Here is a 19,312-nt window from a genome sequence, read left to right on the forward strand (position 1 = left end):
GAGGTTGGTCGAAAATACAAGACAAGGATAAAATCCAATCAAAACCGCGGTTCTTTCGATGAATATGACAAAATTAAGTTTATCACTGCTTGATACAATCTTGATTGTTTCTGTTTACAGCCTAAACTTTTTTGGAATAGACAACGCGTTTGTACGGTCTGAAGACCTGATATTAGTAGTAAGACTTCAGATGGAATTCTCTTCCGCCGAGCAATGACGTCGTTGCTGTCTTTCTTTTCCCTCTTCCCAAAATTGTCTTGCAATGTACTTTCGTCAGGTAGGCTATTAGATTAAGTATGGCATTGTACTGAACAGTTTGGCACTGTTGACAACATTGATTGTGCTGAAAAGTCAACAGATAAACCATTCGATTCATAGCCAACAGCACACTTCTCGGCACATAGACTATTCCGCCTACAAAAAGAAATGTTCAAAACAATTTTGTGCTATTCAATAAGAATCGGCAAGCATCCGTGAACATCAATATATCACTGTTTGTTCCGGTTAGAGTCCAAAAACCTGTGATAGTGATACTCGTGTTATTAGGCAGCTTTTGCCATGTTCTAGAAAACGGCTTTATATATGAGGAGTAAACCCATGAAATCAGCCAGATAAATTCCTCGAACGTCAGTGTTAATTTATATACATACCTCGGGCCGCCGTGTATAGGTCTGTATATGGATTTATTTTTAAAATAACTCCGTCCTCGGTATTTATCTATTACTTAATCTTGTGTATTTTTTTGTATAATCGTTTTGACTATTCGTACACTGCCGTCTTTGAATTCTTAATACTTTATACTTTCTCTATGTTCGTCTATTTATTAAGACGCATGCTGTATATGTTTCATTTGATTTATTTAGAATTATGTAAGACAAACATATTGCAATTTACTCTCACTTTCTGTGAGGTTGTCCCAGTTCTTAAAAACTAAAACAAAAAATTGAAAGTTAGGTAATATTTCCTGTTCGTAAAAGTCGGCCAGCTAACGGCGCCACAGAGAACTGTTATACTCTGTTATACTTGAATAATGGCATCCTCGAGTTAAAGATCTTCATCTACATATCTAACAACATATTCTACAATTATTTATCACGTTCTTTGTGACCCGGCCTTTGAGTGGAAGCGAGGCTGGAGTTTGATACTTGCCTCAGTGATTTTCACCGGAAAATGAAAACGAGTTAGCGTATAAGAAAAACATTTTCATTATGAAAAGCAGCGAGTTTTCTATCAAACTAAACCAACTCCAGTCTCGCTTCAGTATCCAAAGGCCAGGTTACTGAGCAAATAACTGTGAAATAGGTAACCAGGCATTGACTTTCAGTCGGAGTGAAAAGATATAACGGGTTTTTCAAGCCAGTTGGAAACCGATTCACTCTAAATTTTGAAAACTAGTTGTTGTCGAGGCCTAAGGCAAGCCAGATCACTCCTCGTTCATTTTTATTTGACAACAACGATTTGGTTTGAGTTAACGATTTCGTATTAAACTGACCGTATCTTTCGTATCATCTAATGAATCGTTAAGAAGCTAAATGTGTGCTGCCGCTAGTCACAAGAAAGACCACATTGGAGAAAATAGGACAGTCACTGCGTCCAGTCTCCAATCGATATGTTGTACAAAATTAAAAAGATAATAAACGTTTTGGGTTTATTTCTTGTGACAGTAAATTGCAATATCAGCTATTTCTGCTATGTTGTAGAGAACTCTGTCTGCGTGGTAGTTGGCGCGACCAAGGGTGATATCCTTCATGAAGATTTGGTCGAAAGCCTGCAAAAAGAGAGAAAAAACGTTACATTTAAGCCTGGGTTTCACTAGGAAATAAGCATAAGCATAATCACAAAGGTCGCTTAAGCAAGTGAGAACACCTGCGACATGGGCATAAACATAAACACAAGAAGAACGAGCACGTTCGTTCGCTCTTCTTGAGCACATGCTTATGCTTATGTCGCAGTTTTCACAGTTTTCACTAATGAGAACGAGCGCGACATAAACTCAAGCGCAAACATTAGGCAGTCATTAACATCGATGGGAGCTGGTATCGAGATTCCGTCAATAAATGTTTTTGTGCTCGTGCGTCTGTCCTTATGATTATTGAGCTAGTGTTTTCACTTGCTTATCTTCATGTCATGGTTGTGTCCTAGTGAAAACAAGGCCTTTATTAATTTACCGGAGTCTCCCAAAGGTATTTTGATTGCCTTTCGACAAACTTATCACGCATATTTCAGACGATCTTAGCCTTAGCCTCAGCCTCAACTTAACTCAACTTTATTCAACATGATGAGTACGCTTAGCTAAAGGTAGTATGGATGCATGTCACGCCTTCGAGCTCCTTTCAGTGGAGTTTTGATAGTTATTTCGAGTTTGCTTTCCTTTGTCTAACTACGCACCGTGATTGTTTAAAAACTCGCGCAACTTTCTCAAACACTCATGTAAAAACCAACAACAATAGCCCACTTTTCAATTGACTACTTATTGACCTGTCCTTTGAGTTAAAGCGAGGCTGAAATTGCCTCTGTTATAATACCTCTCTGATTGTTTCATCAAATCATGCCGTCTTATACTAGCTGGTTTTGATTTACGTATCAAAAACACTGAGGTTTTTATTAAAAACAGAGTCAACTCCACGCTTATTTCCACTCAAAAGGCTAGGTTACTCAGAACACAACTGTAAAAAATTTGTGACTTGTTCCCACAAGGTTGCTGCCGTTGCCGTGACGCCTGTTACACAAAATTTTGTTCGATTCCTGATTGGTTCATTTTGTTGGTGGTGATTCGGTACAAAAATTACTTTTTTTTTAATTTGGATCACGCACACTCTGGAAAATAAATCATTGTATACGTATCAAATAAAAACCGAGGAATAGGAACTTACCGCTTTGATTTGCCTCACTCCTTGCATTACCGTCACGGCTTTCCCAGCTGCCTTTGCGGGGAGTGACGAACTTTCAAACAACCCGTCAAATGCTCTGAAGAGATTTCCCAGGAATCTTTGTACACCTTCTCCGCCCAGAGATGTTATTCTGCTGTCCATTGCTTTGACCCAGGCTTTCACGCTGATTGATTCTTGATGTTTCAATTCATCCTCGCATTTCTTGCTCCACTTCTTTACACCTTTCACGAGAAAACAAGGTTTGAAAGAAGTTGTGGTGGTGTTGCTTTTACTGAATAGACCATATTCGCTTCGTTTTTTTTTTTTTTTGTTCCCCTATTACAGATCACGTGACGTACTCTGGGGTGTTGTCTCTTTTAGAATTGGTCATATTCACGCTGGCATGCATTCTTTACTTCCATTAAGACAAAGGATCGATTTTCCTGAGAATATCATGTGGTTTGTAATGGGCAACTAGCATATAGAGCGAATAAGGTCTATTATAGCCTTCGGTAGATAAACAAATGATTGATTTAAAAATCGATTGATGGATTGGTTAATTGATTGATTGATAGATAGATAGATAGTTAGATAGATTGATTGATTGATTGATTGATTGATTGATTGATTGATTGATTGATTGATTGATTGATTGATTGTAAGTTTCAGGGGAGATATGACAATAGCGCAAAACATTTGGACATGTATGTAGTCTAAGCTATAAGTGGTGCGTATACCTTTTGGATGAGTTTAGTTTGAGATAGTTAAAGGTTTGACTGGGCTGAGAAGAGAAACGTGTTTTTCTTCTGAAAAAGGGGACAGGCTTCCTCGATGTCGGATCTAAAACTACGGGACATGAAAATCATATATCATACTCTGAAATTAGGATTTCGAGTAAGGGCATTCACCCAGATAAAATGTGCCCATAATTTTACGTACCATCACTAACAAAGTTGAGACTTCTCTCGATCCTCTCCATTTGGTCTTCTGTGCCAGATACTTGTTTAGCTATTGGAGAGAAAATCGAACTTGTCTGTTAGGTTGCATAGGAGCATTTTCGCAAATTCTCTATAACTAACATTAGCTCCATCCTATAAGAGGTGGTCTCGTTGTGTCGTATCGAGGCAAATTAGCGTTTTTATTGCTTTTGTATTTACTCTATATTCTGGTAAGGTCATTACACCATCTGTGTTTTTGAACTCCATAATTCTTTTTTAATTGACAGTAGTAAGCAAAAAATCACCTTAGTAATCACGACAGACGTAATTAACCCAACGAACCAATCAGAGCTGGTCAGGAGCTAAATGTGATACATGAAACACAAGCTAAGCGCGCGGGAAAACGCTTATGTCTTATTGGCTGAGAAAGAGGGGAGATTCTTTTAGTCAATCGATAAGCCTAGCAAACTAAAAGAAATTCAACTGAAGTTAAATTTCGACAATCCTTTGAAAATTATCTGAAACTTTGTGTTGCCAGTTTGGGCTTTCATTCGAAAACCAACCCGTACCGCTAATGTTTCTTATTCAAGAATATTGATTACCTGACAATTCCAACTGTTTAGTGACTCGCTTAAGTTTTCTTGTAAAGCGATCCTTCTCCTTCGCAAACAAGTATCTCTCGTACATGTATGTGCCGTACATTTTCTTCACCGTCTTCATCATATCTCTGCAGATATCCAGGAGCTGGTGATAAATCTTGCATCTTCCTGACTTGGAAGCTGTGGAGTTCAGGTTCATTCAATTTTTATGTACCAAAGCTGTGTAATTGATAACACCTCTCTTGCGAACCCTACTGAACCTTTTCATTCATTTCCGAAACGTGAAACGCAAATCTCTGGTATACGATGATTATTTGTCAACAACAACCTGGTACTTACGGTATTAAAGGGGACTTATCACGGGGATTTTGACCTTTTGATCGTGAAAATGGTGTAACAAAAACTTCACTTAGTTACAAAATAAATTTAGAACACCAAGAAAGAGAAATCAACTGAATGCTTTAAAGGAACAACTGATTATCTGATTTTGTACATTTTGGAAACAAAAATGCGAGAACTTGAAAACAGTTAGCCTAACTTTTTTCAAGTCGTAGTCCATTCTAGCCCAGTCCATCTGCGGCCAGAGACACTCATCGATAGTCTTAGTCCACTGGGGTGATAGCTTGCAACAAATTTAAGTAATAGTTTTTACAATGATCATCGCAATGACCAATGACCAAGACAACAAACCTGGTATTCTCCATTTTCTCTTCAAGTTACCCATGGTAGGATGACTCGGCGGCGCCACCTTTTTTACTTCCTTCAGAGGATCATGCTGTTGAATAAGATCCCAGAACGGCTCAATATTCTCTCGTTCATCCGCTGACTCAGCATCTCTCGCCCTCCGTAGCAATCCACGATCTCGCAGAAAAGTCGTTAGCCTTCCATCGGTTGCGTGTCCTTCCGGGAGATAGATCTTTTCCTCGTTGATTAGACTCCTTCTTTGCTTAGGGGTTCCTATATCCGGGAACAAATAGTTGGCAAGGAAACGTGCCATGCGAGGTACCAGCTCTTTGTTGAGACATGCGTGGAACGGAAGCATTTTAACGTCATCCGAACCCATGACGCTGGCATTGACGGTCATGTTGATGCAGCTGGTGGCCAAAGAGTCCACAGGGGCTTGGAAACAGATGCTTTGAATTTTGAGCACATTTTCAAGGCCAATGTGTTTAATGGATTTTGATGCTTCGATTCCTATGGTTGAGTCTCTGTCGATTAGTGAGAGCGCTTTGCCAGCAGCATCCAACACTGCTTTCGTTTTGCCTTTGGAAAATTCGGAGTCGAAAACAGCTTGGGTTACGTTGTCCACTCGTTGTTTCTGGTCTAAGTAGATATCCTGAGAAAGTGAAAAAAGGAATATGGTTAAAGGAACGTGGTCACAGTCCTTCGATTGATAGTGATTGACCGTCTCCTTCAAACATGAATGACGAGTTAACTATGATGTTAATTACTCAGTATAACATCGTAAATCTCCAAAAAATTTACCCCATTTGTTATCACCAAATTATAAGCTCCGTTAATCAGAACAAAATCGCCAGACAGATACAGTAAAGTTATGATCTAGGAGGGTGGCCCAGTTTATCGAGATTTAATGTTTTGGCAAGAGGCTCTAGTAAGTATCCCTACATTGTAAAATAGTAATTAATAACATGATTTTAAAAAAACAGAAAGCTACGTACTCTCGCGTCCTCGAGATTTCCACTGGCCACTTTCCTAATATGTTCACAGCCATGATTCCTAGCAACACATACGGGATCTCCTGACTTATAGCAGCACTTATTCCAAGATGGACACTCCACGCAACTGCCAAAGACATCACGTGAGCAGCATCTGTTCCAATCTGCACATCCAATGCAACCTTAATATTTGAAGGAAAGCACAAACTATTAAGCGAGATTGATGTCTAGTAAACACGAAGACAGAGGATGAAGGAGGAAAGCATAAATGAACAATAAAACAGAATATAAAGAAATTAAAGAAGGAAATGTATGCCAAAGAAAGATTCCCATACGGTGGGGTAATAGTCTGGTATATTTTCCTGGAAAAACAGAAGAAACAGAAAAGATATTGGACTTGTTGAAACCAACTTTTGGTTAATACATGATTTAGATCCTCTACAATACGTTGGCTACTTTAGTATAATACACAGTCACCGCACAGAGAAAACTTAAGCTTAATAAATAAGACTTTGAAGAGCCTGCGAGTCTTCTGAGTTTAGTGCAGTTAAGGCAAATTACACGAGTTAAATTGGAATGCGATTTAGTCTATACGGCTTAACAACCGACACGCACGCCGAAGGGAATGAGTCAAGCGTCCGCATCATGGATAGAGGTGTGCATCCCCCAACTGATACAAGTGAATTTGTATGGACTGAGTTCGGCAACTCTGATCTGTATCTCTGAGTAAACTTTCCGTTAGTTGTTGGTATACATGCACTCCAGCTTCTTTTCTATAAAAACGTTGAGCATTGGCCTAAACGAGTTAATAACATGCCTAGGTCAATTAAGATTTAGTGTGAAGGTCTTTAATTTATTTCGCTGACTAGTTTGGGTGGGACACAGTTTGGTTTGAGTACTTATCAGTGACCAAACGCTAGAATACAAATAGTAACGGGATAGCTGAGTGGTTCAAGTTTAAAACAAGTATCTAAAAATTCTCCATTTAGGTTTCCTTAGTTTCCAATAGCTGCGTTCAGTCTCATATCTTTAAAAAATTAAGCTAGAACGTTCAGTGTCGGCTTATCCTCAGTTTAAAATTAGACTATCGTATGAAAGTATCAAACAGAAGGTTTGATAATCTGTTACCTTTAAAATTGGCCATTACGTAGAGTCACAGAACCGTCCAGCCGTGAACATATTTAATTCTATACGTTTTTGAATTCATATAAATGTATCTAGTAAACAACCTACTTTTTGAGCACTCATCAAGTTGACAGCTGCTATTGTATCGCTGCTCTGCTAACCAAACTTCGCTCTTCCGTTTGTCCAGAATTTCCTCTTCGTCGGCAAGTTTCTGTCGATAGTACTCTTCATTCTTGGTGGCCTTTCGGTAATAGTTCTTGGCTTCCTTAAGGTTCTCTGTCGCTTGGTGAATGAAATTGTCTGCCTCAGTTGCCGCTGCCTTCAGCAGAGTGTCCACTGCTTTGAGGACTTGATCGTGAATTCCAGGAAGGCATCCGTAAGCCTAAGAGGAAGACATTCTTACAATTATTAATACAAACATGCAGGGATTAATTCTTCTCGTAACACCATAAAGCAAATCACACATGTACATGACACACACGTTTTCTCTTGCCGTGCATCATATGCCAATCAAGATGTTAAAAGTCCAACAAGTTGGGATGCTAGTTTTGACATTCAACATGACGTAATTTACTGTTGGATGACCGCAGTTATAACAATTTTGTTATCAAAAAATGTTGATTGAACCCTGTATATTTCTCGTTAAGGCAGTTGAGCATTTTCCCCCGGAAAGGACAATATTGATCTGTTTGACTTTGCCCACCGTGGTGTCAGTGATCGATGATAATTACTTGATTGCTCATTTGTCTGATTGATTGAATACGTGACATTGGGATTGTGTTTTCTTCTTTTTTTTTAACGGGCGCAGGAATAAGATTTTCAACAAATATTTCCGAAGCTTACCACGAAGTTTTTAGCCACGATAGCAGCCTATTGGCGTTGCTATGATAATAATTTTATGTTATGTTATATTGTGATGTTTTGTCCTGTTATACAACATATTTAGGAAGGAATTCGAGTAGATACTGATGTCTACTGACAAATGTTAATTTATCTTTTTTGCGTCAAAAGCAGTTTAGAATATATTTTAACAATAGTCGTACCTGATATGAGGACGCGTCAGATGCTCCCATCATCTCAGGCGATGAAATGTAAAGTCCAGTTGACGTAATATCAAAGAGGTTTCCATGCACTGGAAATTCTGTGCCACCGTCAGAAATCCTGATTTCTGTTGGAGATCCTACACCAAGGACCCTAGCAAAGCCAATGATTTTGACACGAACATCGAAAGGTGCAATTGCCACATCGAGCTTTGGACCACTTTTAGAAATGTCCTCACTCTCTTGTACCACAATGAAGCCGTTGGATAATACAAATGGGGATTTTGTGTTGGAGGAGGTCAGGTGGACGTGATGGGAATCGTTCATCTTAATGGAGCAGTCAAAATGCCGATCAAAGATGTGAAGTTTTCCTCGCAGAGAGAAATTCGTTTTAGCATTTAGAATTGGGTGATATAGAACTTCCATACCGCCAGTGAATGGAGCGTAAGCTAATGGATACGGAAGTGTCGCGTTTGGTATTTCCATTGCTTGCACAATTTTAGTCATGGTCATATCAGGTAGCTTGGATTCAATGCGGCTGAAATCAGGGTCCATTGCATGGTAAAGTATCGAGCAAGGAGCCATTATCTCATTCCCGCTGCCTATTTTCCCCATTGTCAACCTGCCTGTTAGGGAAAGTTTCTGTAATGGAATGGAATTCATGATTTCAGTGTTGAGGGTAAGCTGGTCAAATGTGAGATATCCTCCTTTGTAGGAACGATAAAAGGCATCTTCGCTCCTCATAGCTAGTTCCACACTTCCGTTGTCGAAGTCTATACTTCCAGAAAACGATAGAGGTTCTTTGGGAAATTTCAACTTAGATCCTATAGTCAAAGAAGCCTCGTCGTTAACTATGTTTAATTTGAGGATGTTATCTCTTAGAACCAGACCGTTCCCCAAGACATAGTTTCGGTTGACCATTCCGGCCATAGTAAACCCGTCGCGTTTCACGAGGCCCTGGACTCGATACCACTGTTCACTCTCAAGCATGGTTTTAGCTGATACACACGTTCCGTCGTTTCGACATTCTTCTGGCATTCGAAACAGGCCGACCATAGAGATACCTCTCTCAAATGAAAGCCCGGAGAGAGTCGGGTTTTCGAACAAGGAATCATCGTCGTCCAAGGAAAGAACCAGAGACGTGTTGAAACTGTTCCGCAGTAATTTCTTCAGTTTACCAACGTCTATTCCAGTCAGTGCCTCGATAATGTACGGCATGGGAATCTTCGGAAATATGAAACCAACAGATGTTTTCAGTTGTCCTTTGGATTCATACACCACGGCCTCGGCTTCAGTTGTTTTGTCAACGCCAGGAAAGTTTCCGAGACCCGAGATGTGGATGTATCGATTTTTCTGCTTTTCTGAAGTAGCCGTTTTGATCTTGGGTTGAATGAAATAGAAATCGCTCATTTGACTATTCTGGACAATTGCTTGGCTTTCAGCATCAGGTATGAAGGAAAGGCCATATTGTTGAGCAAGCAATTTAACTGACATCTTCTCCGCAGTTCCCGTTATGAAAACCACTTTTGTCTCATCTTCTGTTTTCAAAGAGATATTTGCTTTTGCCCCTCCTAGCTCAGACACGCCATTTCCTTCAAATGACCAAGTGTTGAAATCATCCCCAACGCGGTGTCGAAAGGTTACGTCGACATCCGACACATTAAGGAGACCAGGAATTACGGAGAATGTTTCAGGCACTTTTGCATGAACAGTGAATGCCTCTTGGTCAATATTATAGCTAAAGTGATTTATGTTTACAGAGGACAGTTTGGGAAACCCATGGGGTATAACTCTTATCCTGGAACTTGGTGACAAAGCTTTTAATGTCTGCGCAACGCTGACTTGCTCGTGGCGAGAGGTTATGAACTTGACCAGGGGAGGATTGACCACCACTGCAACCTTCACTGGTTTTTTGTCCTCGTTTCCCAAGCGAAATGGCAGTAGTAGAGTTAATCCTTTGGAAATATGCGATTGCAGTTCATCTGCCAGAATCCCTTCGCCGAAGGAGCTAAGCGGGAGCTTGTCGACGTCTCCCGTTGAGGCAACAAAGCCAAAATTTGTCCTGGTCTTCCGAAAGACACGGGTTTTGGCGATGAGGTGGTTTATAAATGGAATCTTAAAGAGGTCGTCGCTGACAAGCTTCAAAAGAGCTCGCGAAGGCAGATCGTGCTCGAATTCCAACAAGACCGAGAAGACACTTTTCTTTTTGGGCATTTTGCGTATAAACACTTTGCAATCCGACGAGTGCGTATCGACAAGCAGCGGATCTCCAGAAATCATGAAAACATAGTCATCAAATCCCTTGAACACTGAGTACATCTCGACATTTTCGAGGGTGAGATTTTTCAAAGTATTGACATTCATTCCAGCGTGTTCAACGCTTTTCTTCTCTGAAAGTTCAGATGCCACTTCGTACACATTGAGTCTGTCAGCCGTTGCCACCATTGTGTGGTGATCGCCGATTTTGGATTCTTCGATTTTCACTGTTGCTGTCATATTACCTTGATTCCACTTTCCTTTGAAAAATAAAAAGACAAATACAAGTCAACGAAATAAATCAACAAAATAAATCAGTGTAATTTTTACAATGAGAAAGCGATTTTCTATGAAGTTGAGTGTGATGAGCTTGCAACTTGTTCGTAAAATAATTAAACGATAACTGACAATCATTAAATGTCCGCCGCGGAAACAAAACCAAATTGACTGAAAAACATTTTATTTAAAGAAATTGTTTTAGTCGACCATCAGTAAATCGGGAAGATTTATTTGAATTCAATGCAAATGATTTGCACTGAAGCTGTGTTACGCCTTGTTAAACTATGCTCCTACTTCTCCAATTAAAAAAATGCATACCCTTGTCGTCATATTTATGGTCATGACATGCAAAAATGAGTCTCATGAGTCTGAACATGAGACAGTGTCTAGGGTCATCCAAGGAGAATATGTAAGCAAATATTAAAATGTTGTTTTCTGTATTTTTAGACCGTTTTGTGCTCTAAGACATATTTGTGTATACAAACACATTTTTATCTACTCGGTTGCTTTGGTAGAAAATTGAAGTGAAAGAAAGTTTTAGGGAACAGAATCTCATTCCCCGAATTACCAACTGTTATAGGCTCTACGAAAATACTAGGAGACATTTTTTCACACTCTTAACGACATATTGGCCCTTCGAAAACGAAAGGAATTTGTTTTTTCCCAGTGTTACAAGATTTGAACAGACATTTTACCACTAAATCTGAATTTGTGAGGCCATTAAGGCCTTCACTGAACAGATATCAATCGAAACGATCAACCCGATGAGTACCCCTGACAAACATGAAATTTGATATGACAGAATTAACCCCCGAATTATTACGCGCCCAGTACAGCTCATTGATCGTTTTGATCTCCACAAGTTTGAATTCTCTCTGCAAACAGGAATTAATCCATCTGCGGATCTTTCATCTTACCCTCAGCATCGAACTTCCACTTTCTGCCTGGCTTGTTCTTGTCATACTTGAAGGTCATTTTGACGTCATTTATTGTCATGCCTTGCCCCAGGAGCTGGACTGGATTCTCCAGGTCGGCGATCACTGTCACCTTCCCCTTGTTGATGTTGTAATCAAAATTATCGGTTTTCAGCTCTGATAAGGAAGGGAAGCCATCCGGAATGGAAGGCATCGAACCAAGTGGAACGATTTTTTGAAGAAGCCGCTTGGCTGACGGGAGGTCGTCTGAGAAGTAAAAACAAGATAAATAAATAAAGAAATAAAGAAATAAAGAAATAAAGAAATAAAGAAATAAAGAAATAAGTGATAATACAATCTAACACAAGTACAAACGTAATATAAAAGAAAGCAAAAGCAAGCAACTCTAATTGGATAATTTCGCAATGCTGAAAGTACCCTGGATATAAAGCGGACTTAATCTTCAACCTTTTTTTTTTGTTCGAGCGATTTCAATCACAAAACTACAATCGGGGCGTGTTTTCCGAGCGAAGCTAAGTGGGCAAAAACAAGAAATGTTGATATTAGTGCTTATAGGTTTAATGCATTTCATTGATACTGAGTGGAACCCTTATCCGCATCAAAAAGTTTGCGATACTTGGTAGGAGAAAAGAAAGGTACCGAAGTCCGCTTTTCTTATTAGAGATAAAACGAGAGTAGAAAGAAAAAATCCAGATTTTGAGCATAATTGAAGCCAATTTACATACAATGATTTCTCGGCTTATCGACTAGCAGTGGTACTTTATGCTGGAAAAAGTGTCAAAATATATTAAAGCTATATTAAATACTCACGAACTGTTATTTTATATAACCTTAAAAATGATGACTTCGAAACGTCGGATTTTCTGGCTTATTGACAATATTTTTGTATTTCAAGAATGCGCTGTTATTAGAATTCTCATTTGTATACTCTCTTTATAGCAGATCGGACCAGTGCATCACAAGGTATAAGCCGCCTTTACGTGCTGGAGTTTGATAACAAATGTTTGTCTTTTAATGATATTTCACCGCATCAGAATAACAGAACAGTGAGTGTTTTGCTTTCTTTACACCGTTTACCCGCGTCTTTGTTCCATGTAGATGTAAATCAAGGAAATTAAGACAGGACCTCTGCTCTTTTCATTTTTATTGTTTAGCGTCTTCTAATGCTGCCTCATACAACATTTCAGGGGATTTTGTTCGAACAATTTGTTTGAAACTTCAAATCCACGCAGCTCCCAATTTTGGTGCCAAATGATTAATTGTAACTCGAATTCAAAGATAATTTGGAAAAAAATGTATAAACATACAATTCTTGTTGAAGTAAAATAAGACAGAACAATATTAGAATGCCTGTGCTTCGTCGAAAGCCTTTTCACGAGGTTAGATTTTGTTTTGAGATTACAAACATTTTACAAATATCTCCTATGCAGGTGCCATTCAGTTGTTGCAAGGTGCTTCATTTATAGTACTTGCTGGGGTCATATAAACAGTGCTACAGGAGGTTAGCAAGCCGCTGTTTTCATTTGTTCTGTCGTTTGAGAGCAGTTTTAAGCTTTCGCAAGAAAAAAAGGCACTTTGAATCGCTGTCAATTTCAGCAGTAAAAAGACGTTTTCTTCAACACACCGCGGAAAATCCCCGCAAACGAAACGAAATCAAGCCAGCGTAATATTAGCTCGAGGCAAATATTTTTTGGGGTGTGTTCGGGTTTTTAACATCCCACCGGATGGGCGCTAGACTTAACTTTTAGTTTTAGACAATAAAAAACAGTTGTCGTCCTGCCGTTTTAACACAACTCGAATTTTAATGTATAAATGTGGTACGTCTTAAACTCTCTCGGGAAGACATACTACGAAACATATTTGCGAAGACCAAAGTTTACAAAAGCTGAAATAAACCAACGCTAATGAATAGTTTGGCAACTATATGTATTCTCTCCAGTTTTTCCTACGTTGTAATCGGTAAACTTTGTATCATTCGTCAAACTTACCTTTGTCGAATTCTTCCACCCCTCGGCACACGACAATCAGGAACAAAAAGGCAAGAGAAACGCGCAGAGACAAAAGCATCTTTCAAGCTACCTGTAATGGAAATTAGGCAACAAAGCTTTGAGTTTTCGAGTCAAAAGATCAAGAGTACGATATGATGAACGTTCTTTCGGATCACCCGCTTAAGAATTTAAGTTTCAAGCTGAAATTTAAAACTTAAACCACGTTGCTTAGTGGAATTCAGTGATTTTAGTAACAGAAACAAAAAGACAGTTTAAACGTTATATAAAAGGGTCAAGATAGTATTGAATTTGATTCTGAGTTAAATAGTGTCTGATATTTCAAACTGGCATAGTCCTTAAGAAACTAACTGTTATCAAGCCACAACGGTAGTACGTAACTTTAAAAAAAGGCTCTCTTTGCTTTATGACAAAAACTAAACGCCGCTATATTCAGTCATGAGAGAATGACTTACCAATAGACTTGCTCAAACAACACGGGTATTTCAAATTCTTCAATCCAATTTTCTAGTGGCGTTTCATCGACAGCATCGCCCAAACAACTCTCGAAAAGCCAATCAGTGTAGAATTTTAGAGCTTCAAGCCAAAGGGAAAAAGAAATTTGCTTTTAAAACAGTATCACCGCAGATTGAATAGCCGATCTTCCCTGATCTTCCCGCTCTAGTGGCTTCATGATATATTTATCACGGTGTACCGGTGTTTTCACGGTGTCACTTCCAATGGCAACTCATGCATATTGATACTAAACTCGTCACGTGGTACGATGCTTGAGTTTATAACCATGGCAACTGCTATTTACGGGATCACGGGAGGCAACATTTCAGTTATTTTGGCCGGACAGCTTTTTTAGTCATTTGATTTAAAAGTAAAAATCCATTTAACGTAGCACGGCGTTCGCGGGAATTTGTTTCTGTAACTTTCACAGCTTCAAGTTTTCAAAGCTGTTGTTATATTAATCCTTAGTTAAGCTAAAAGGAATGCCTCTACACCGCCAAGGGGAAAGTATCAAGTGAAATTTCGAAAGGAAAAACTAACGACAAGCAGTTTTTGCTGACTTTTTTCTTGTGTTGCAAGAGAAGATCAAAGCTGAGAAAGACGGCCTGTATTTTGCAAGTTGCTGTCCATTTCCATCCTGGTCAGAGGTGAAACATTCACTACTTTAACTACGGCAACGGTTCAGACTGGTAATTTTCGGACGAACAAACAAAAACAAGAACTTTCGGAGGCGGGGTGCCCTGTGATTAAACCAGTGATTCAAGATCAGAACCACTTTAGTTTGAAAATTTGTAAACCAGACGGCAGTGAGAACGAGCCAGACATTCTCACTTTTGGCAAAAGCCCAAGGACCTAAATTGTACAACTCCTTATGTACCGAAATAGTCAACTCGTCCTCCTCTATCTCCTTTAAGAAAGCACTTAAGGCGTTTTTCTATAATAACTATTAGTAGTTTTCATACAAATGTATTTAAGTATTAACTTTTCTTGTAGCTTTTCTTTTCGTAATATATCCATCCGTTTGACATTGTAATTGTATGAAATTGTAATTGTATTCGTCGTCGTGTTCTTATCTTCTTTTTTGATTTCATCTTGTAAAATAATAACTGAGGAGACCCAATTAATATAAGCTTCATAGTTTCCTTTAGGTTTCCTCGCTATTGTTACATCTATTTTTTTTTTTTCATTTTTTTTTTTTTTACATTGTATTTGTGGTGTGGCAAAATAAATAAATAAATAAATAAATAAATAAATAAATAAATAAATAAATAAAAAAAGCTCGATAGAAATGTTCGTATCAGAGAAGAACTTCTGACGTGCCATAACAAAGTGTTACATTTTCGTCCCCAGAGCCCCCACAAATTTTAAAATTTTTGCGCGATTCAACCGCTGACCAAAAGATCGTAGGCTCTGGGAACGCGGATGAACGTGTTAGGAGTTGAAGGCGCGTCGAGATCAGATAAATAAACGTATAAACCATTTTGCACCAGTCAGTAGTTTCCCCGGAGGATCAGGATTGTCGCTCGAGCAACAAAATTCGTTTAAATTCACTGTTGTGACGCAGACACATCCATTGAATATAGGACCTCAATTATAGACCTTTCTCACTCGGTGGCCATGCTGAGTCTCAAGAAAATAAAAAGCTTTGTTTTTGCACGGCAAGCCTCGCCGCGAAGCGAATTCAGTACGAGGCTTGCCATGCAAAAACAAAGCTTTTTATTCTCTTGAGACTCAGCATGGCCGCCGAGTGATAAAGGTCTATTGCGGTCCGAATGAAGAACCAAAAACATGAAAACAACAACAAGTCGTTAAATGATGATAAATGATCGCTATTATCTCAGTTGTACATGTGCCTTTGAAGGATGCATGAAAGTATGGTGAATGTGACTCATCTTCCAGCAATAAAGTCAAGGGTTTAGAGACGAATTGAGAAATATAAATAAACAATAGCCGCCATTTGGCGCGAAAATATGCTCAGATATTTGTCCGCGGGCATTATCTGTTCCGAGAAGCGTACAGTTTTCCGAAAGCGAAGCTCGAGGAAAACTGTGAGCTTCGAGGGGCAGATAATCTCCAAGGACAAATATCTGAGCATATTTTTAAAGCCAAATGGAGGCTATTGTGGTTATTATCCTTCAAGTATTTTTCGCAACATGTAGCGAAAAGCTTGAGTATTTGAACATTTCGTTCAAAAACAGTCTACCGTCAAAAACGTTTAGAGCGTATGTTGTTTTCGGTCACGTGAGGTGTTTAGACCAATCGCGCGCGAGCTAAAATATTTGATGGGTTATGATTAAGCAATTATTGGATGAGGTTGAGCATGATAGCGAGAATTATCAAGGCCGAGGTTTGTGTTATCTGCCGAAGCCGAAGGCTGAGGCGGATAGCACAAACCGAGGCCTTGATAATTTCGCTATCATGCGAAAACCGAATCCAATAATTGTTTTATTATACAATTATAAATGTACAAGCGTTGAGACATTTCACAGAACAACAACAAAGTAAGCCACGCAATGACACGTTTCAGTGTAAACATCTTTATTAATGACAGCCGTGAATAACGTGTAAAGCGGAATTCAAAAGGTTTACAGAAAGGATTTAAGCTTAAAACATCTGAAAACGTTTCAGGAAAAACTGAATCGAACTAAAACTTTTGAACAAAATTCTAAAGTTAAGTTGTACGGTCTTATGAAAAATGTTCCCGATTTGCGTTTAATGAATGTTGACATTACAGTTGAAGAAATTAAAATTTTTCGTTATCTCTGAATGAGAGTTCTGTACAATAAATTCCTCTTGAGAAAGGCTAATAACAGGAGATAACTGGTGCGGATTAATAGCCACTTCCTCACCTCTCACCTCGCACTCTGTCGTCAGGGTTTCCGACATTTTTCTCTTGGTTGAAATGTCAGTCCTGCTATAGCTCCGAATGCTGGATTCATTTCTGTGCCCGCTCACCGCCATGATATGCCTTGCTTCGAACCCGGACTTGTCCAGGATTGTAACCGCCGTTGCCCTGATCGAGTGATTGGTGTAACACTTTGAAAGTTTGGCTTCTCGAGAGATCCTTTTCATTTTTTCACCGAGCAAACGCTCTCCGACAACCATGTTATCGTACCACACTTGATCAGATATGCCGGCGTTTTTCTTCGGCCGCTGAAACAAAAATTCGTTTGAGGGATTCAGGTGCTGTATGTACCGTTCAAATGAAGCCACAGGACAGTGTGGTCCTGGTTTCTCGAACATCACGCCTCCTTCAAATCCTTCATCATTTTCTCGTCGGTTCTTTGTGAGTTCATCTGTTGTTTTGCACACATATTTTGCACCTTTGCCATCCGTGCTGAATGAAAAATCAGCTTTTTTGAGTTCACGAAGATTTTGCCTTCCTCGGCGACAAAAGTACAACATAACCTCGAAAAAAACTTTGTTTTGAAGCGTTTCCAGGCTGTTTTGGTCAAAAACATCGCTTTCGTACAGCTTTTTAAGATCTTCTTCGCAGATCGGTGGCGTGTGTTCGACTTTGGCGAGCCCTTGTCGTTTTAGTTCAGCGCACTTGGCGCCAAAAACTTTGTTTGCCTCGGCAAATGCTGGATCGTTTATTATATCGAAGCCAAGAGTCGCCTTGAAGTGTCTGCCCAGTCCAAATCTCAGGCTGTTGAGAGTGCTTTTGGAATAAGAAGTTCCATCGACTTTTCTAGCTTCGGCATAAATAGTTTGAGAACGTTACTGATGCCATCTTTGGTTTGCGGTTCGGGAACTTTCTTCTCCTTCAAATACTGCTGTAAAACTCTAAGAGCTGTCTTGGTAGCTCGTTTGGTGTTCTTTGCGTCCTTGTCGTCAACAAGGCGTCCTAAATCCGCTTCTGAGACTGACGCGAATCTTGGAGCGGACTCCGCCATGACAATCTTGCTCAAACCGCCGGCTAGCTTGTCAGGTGACGAAAACCATTGTCTGCAAAAACGCGTCATACCTACATGCATAAACGCCAGTGTCTGTAGATGTGACGCGATGACACACCACCATCTAGAATTAGCGGGGTGCTTTTAGCCAATCAAAATTGAGATAGCATCAGCATTGTATAATAATAACAATTATCCTGCGATATCGCCTGATACTTAGCCGACGAGGCCGTAGGCCGAGTTGGCTAAAATCAGGCGATATTCCGCAAGATTGAGCAGGATAACTGTTTTATTATTCAACACATTGATAACAAAGCACAGGTTTATAGCAAAAAAACTGGAGGCGATCTTTATTTGTCAAAAAAATAAACTTGAAACATTTTCCCGCGCGCAGACCGCCTTGAATGAAAGCGGCAGCTTTGTTCAAGTTTGAATGAAGCGTTTTGCATCAAATTAAAAAATTGAATACTCGTCTAGCGCGCCAATCGCTCCGGCAAAATTTTCCACAAATTTGTAGCCTCAAAAGCTGCGAAGGATTTGTTGGTCAGCCGGGCAGAGCTGAACAGACTGGAAAAGCTTTTCAACGTTTTCTCGGGTGAGTGTTTCTTTGTTTACTACGCAAGCAATTTCACGATCTTTCCTCAGTGTTTTGACAAACGCATCTAGTGCCTTGTTCCTTGCAAGAACTCTGGATCTTTTATGAAACTAAACGGTCTTTCAAGCGGCTCTGATGCTTCTGAGAATAATTACTTTTTACTCCGTCTATCTTTTTGTCTGCCAGAAAGCTGAGAGCTCGGATTTTCTCAGGTGGTTTTCTCCATCTCTTCAAGACGAGTCGAGATTTCTGTTCAACGGTTGCAAGAACCAATCTAAAGAAATACATGTACTATTTGTAATTTCTGAGCCCTAGAATACGGGACAATCCAAAAGTCTAGAGAAAAACATATCAAACGTTTTTGCTAAATTGTTTTTTTCCAGTTCACAAACAGAAAGCTAGGTAAGCAGTAAAAGTTTTTGCACTAACCATTACAATTCTTAACAGCAACCTTGCTTGTCTTTTATGTGTTCAGTATAAAACAGCGTTATTAATAGTTTGGTGATCTTGCGAGGTCGTTTATACTTATTGAAAGCCCTCTGCCATTTTTCTCCCCGACTCACGAAAACTACGTATATCGCAGGATATCTGTTGTGTGCGGA

The 19,312-nt window shown here is 39.4% G+C and overlaps 1 protein-coding gene across 1 annotated transcript; it reads right to left on the reverse strand.

Annotated features, from left to right (window-relative positions):
• Window positions 1–840: 840 nt before the first annotated feature.
• Window positions 841–14,400, reverse strand: LOC146485142 (uncharacterized). The gene is made up of 11 exons (XM_085104118.1): window positions 14,180–14,400; window positions 13,707–13,797; window positions 11,701–11,964; window positions 8,252–10,764; window positions 7,317–7,590; window positions 6,087–6,265; window positions 5,098–5,743; window positions 4,411–4,587; window positions 3,810–3,878; window positions 2,874–3,112; window positions 841–1,768 (listed from the first exon to the last, which is right to left on the reverse strand). The coding sequence occupies exons 2-11, from the start codon at window positions 13,783–13,785 to the stop codon at window positions 1,649–1,651; spliced, it is 4,560 nt and encodes a 1,519-aa protein (XP_084960244.1). The 5' UTR covers window positions 13,786–13,797; window positions 14,180–14,400; the 3' UTR covers window positions 841–1,648.
• Between the last annotated feature and the right edge of the window lie 4,912 nt (window positions 14,401–19,312).

Source organism: Pavona decussata, unplaced genomic scaffold (genome assembly GCF_977016875.1).
Source record: "Pavona decussata unplaced genomic scaffold, jaPavDecu1.1 SCAFFOLD_28, whole genome shotgun sequence".
NCBI lineage: Eukaryota > Metazoa > Cnidaria > Anthozoa > Scleractinia > Agariciidae > Pavona > Pavona decussata.

Coding starts and splice junctions, on each gene's coding strand:
- LOC146485142 (XM_085104118.1), bottom strand. CDS start 13,785: ATGCTTTTGTCTCTGCGCGTTTCTCTTGCCTTTTTGTTCCTGATTGTC. Junction 4,588..5,097: donor GAGAAAATGGAGAATACCAG/GTTTGTTGTCTT, acceptor TGAACTCCACAG/CTTCCAAGTCAGGAAGATGC. Junction 1,769..2,873: donor GAGTGAGGCAAATCAAAGCG/GTAAGTTCCTAT, acceptor CTCTTTTTGCAG/GCTTTCGACCAAATCTTCAT.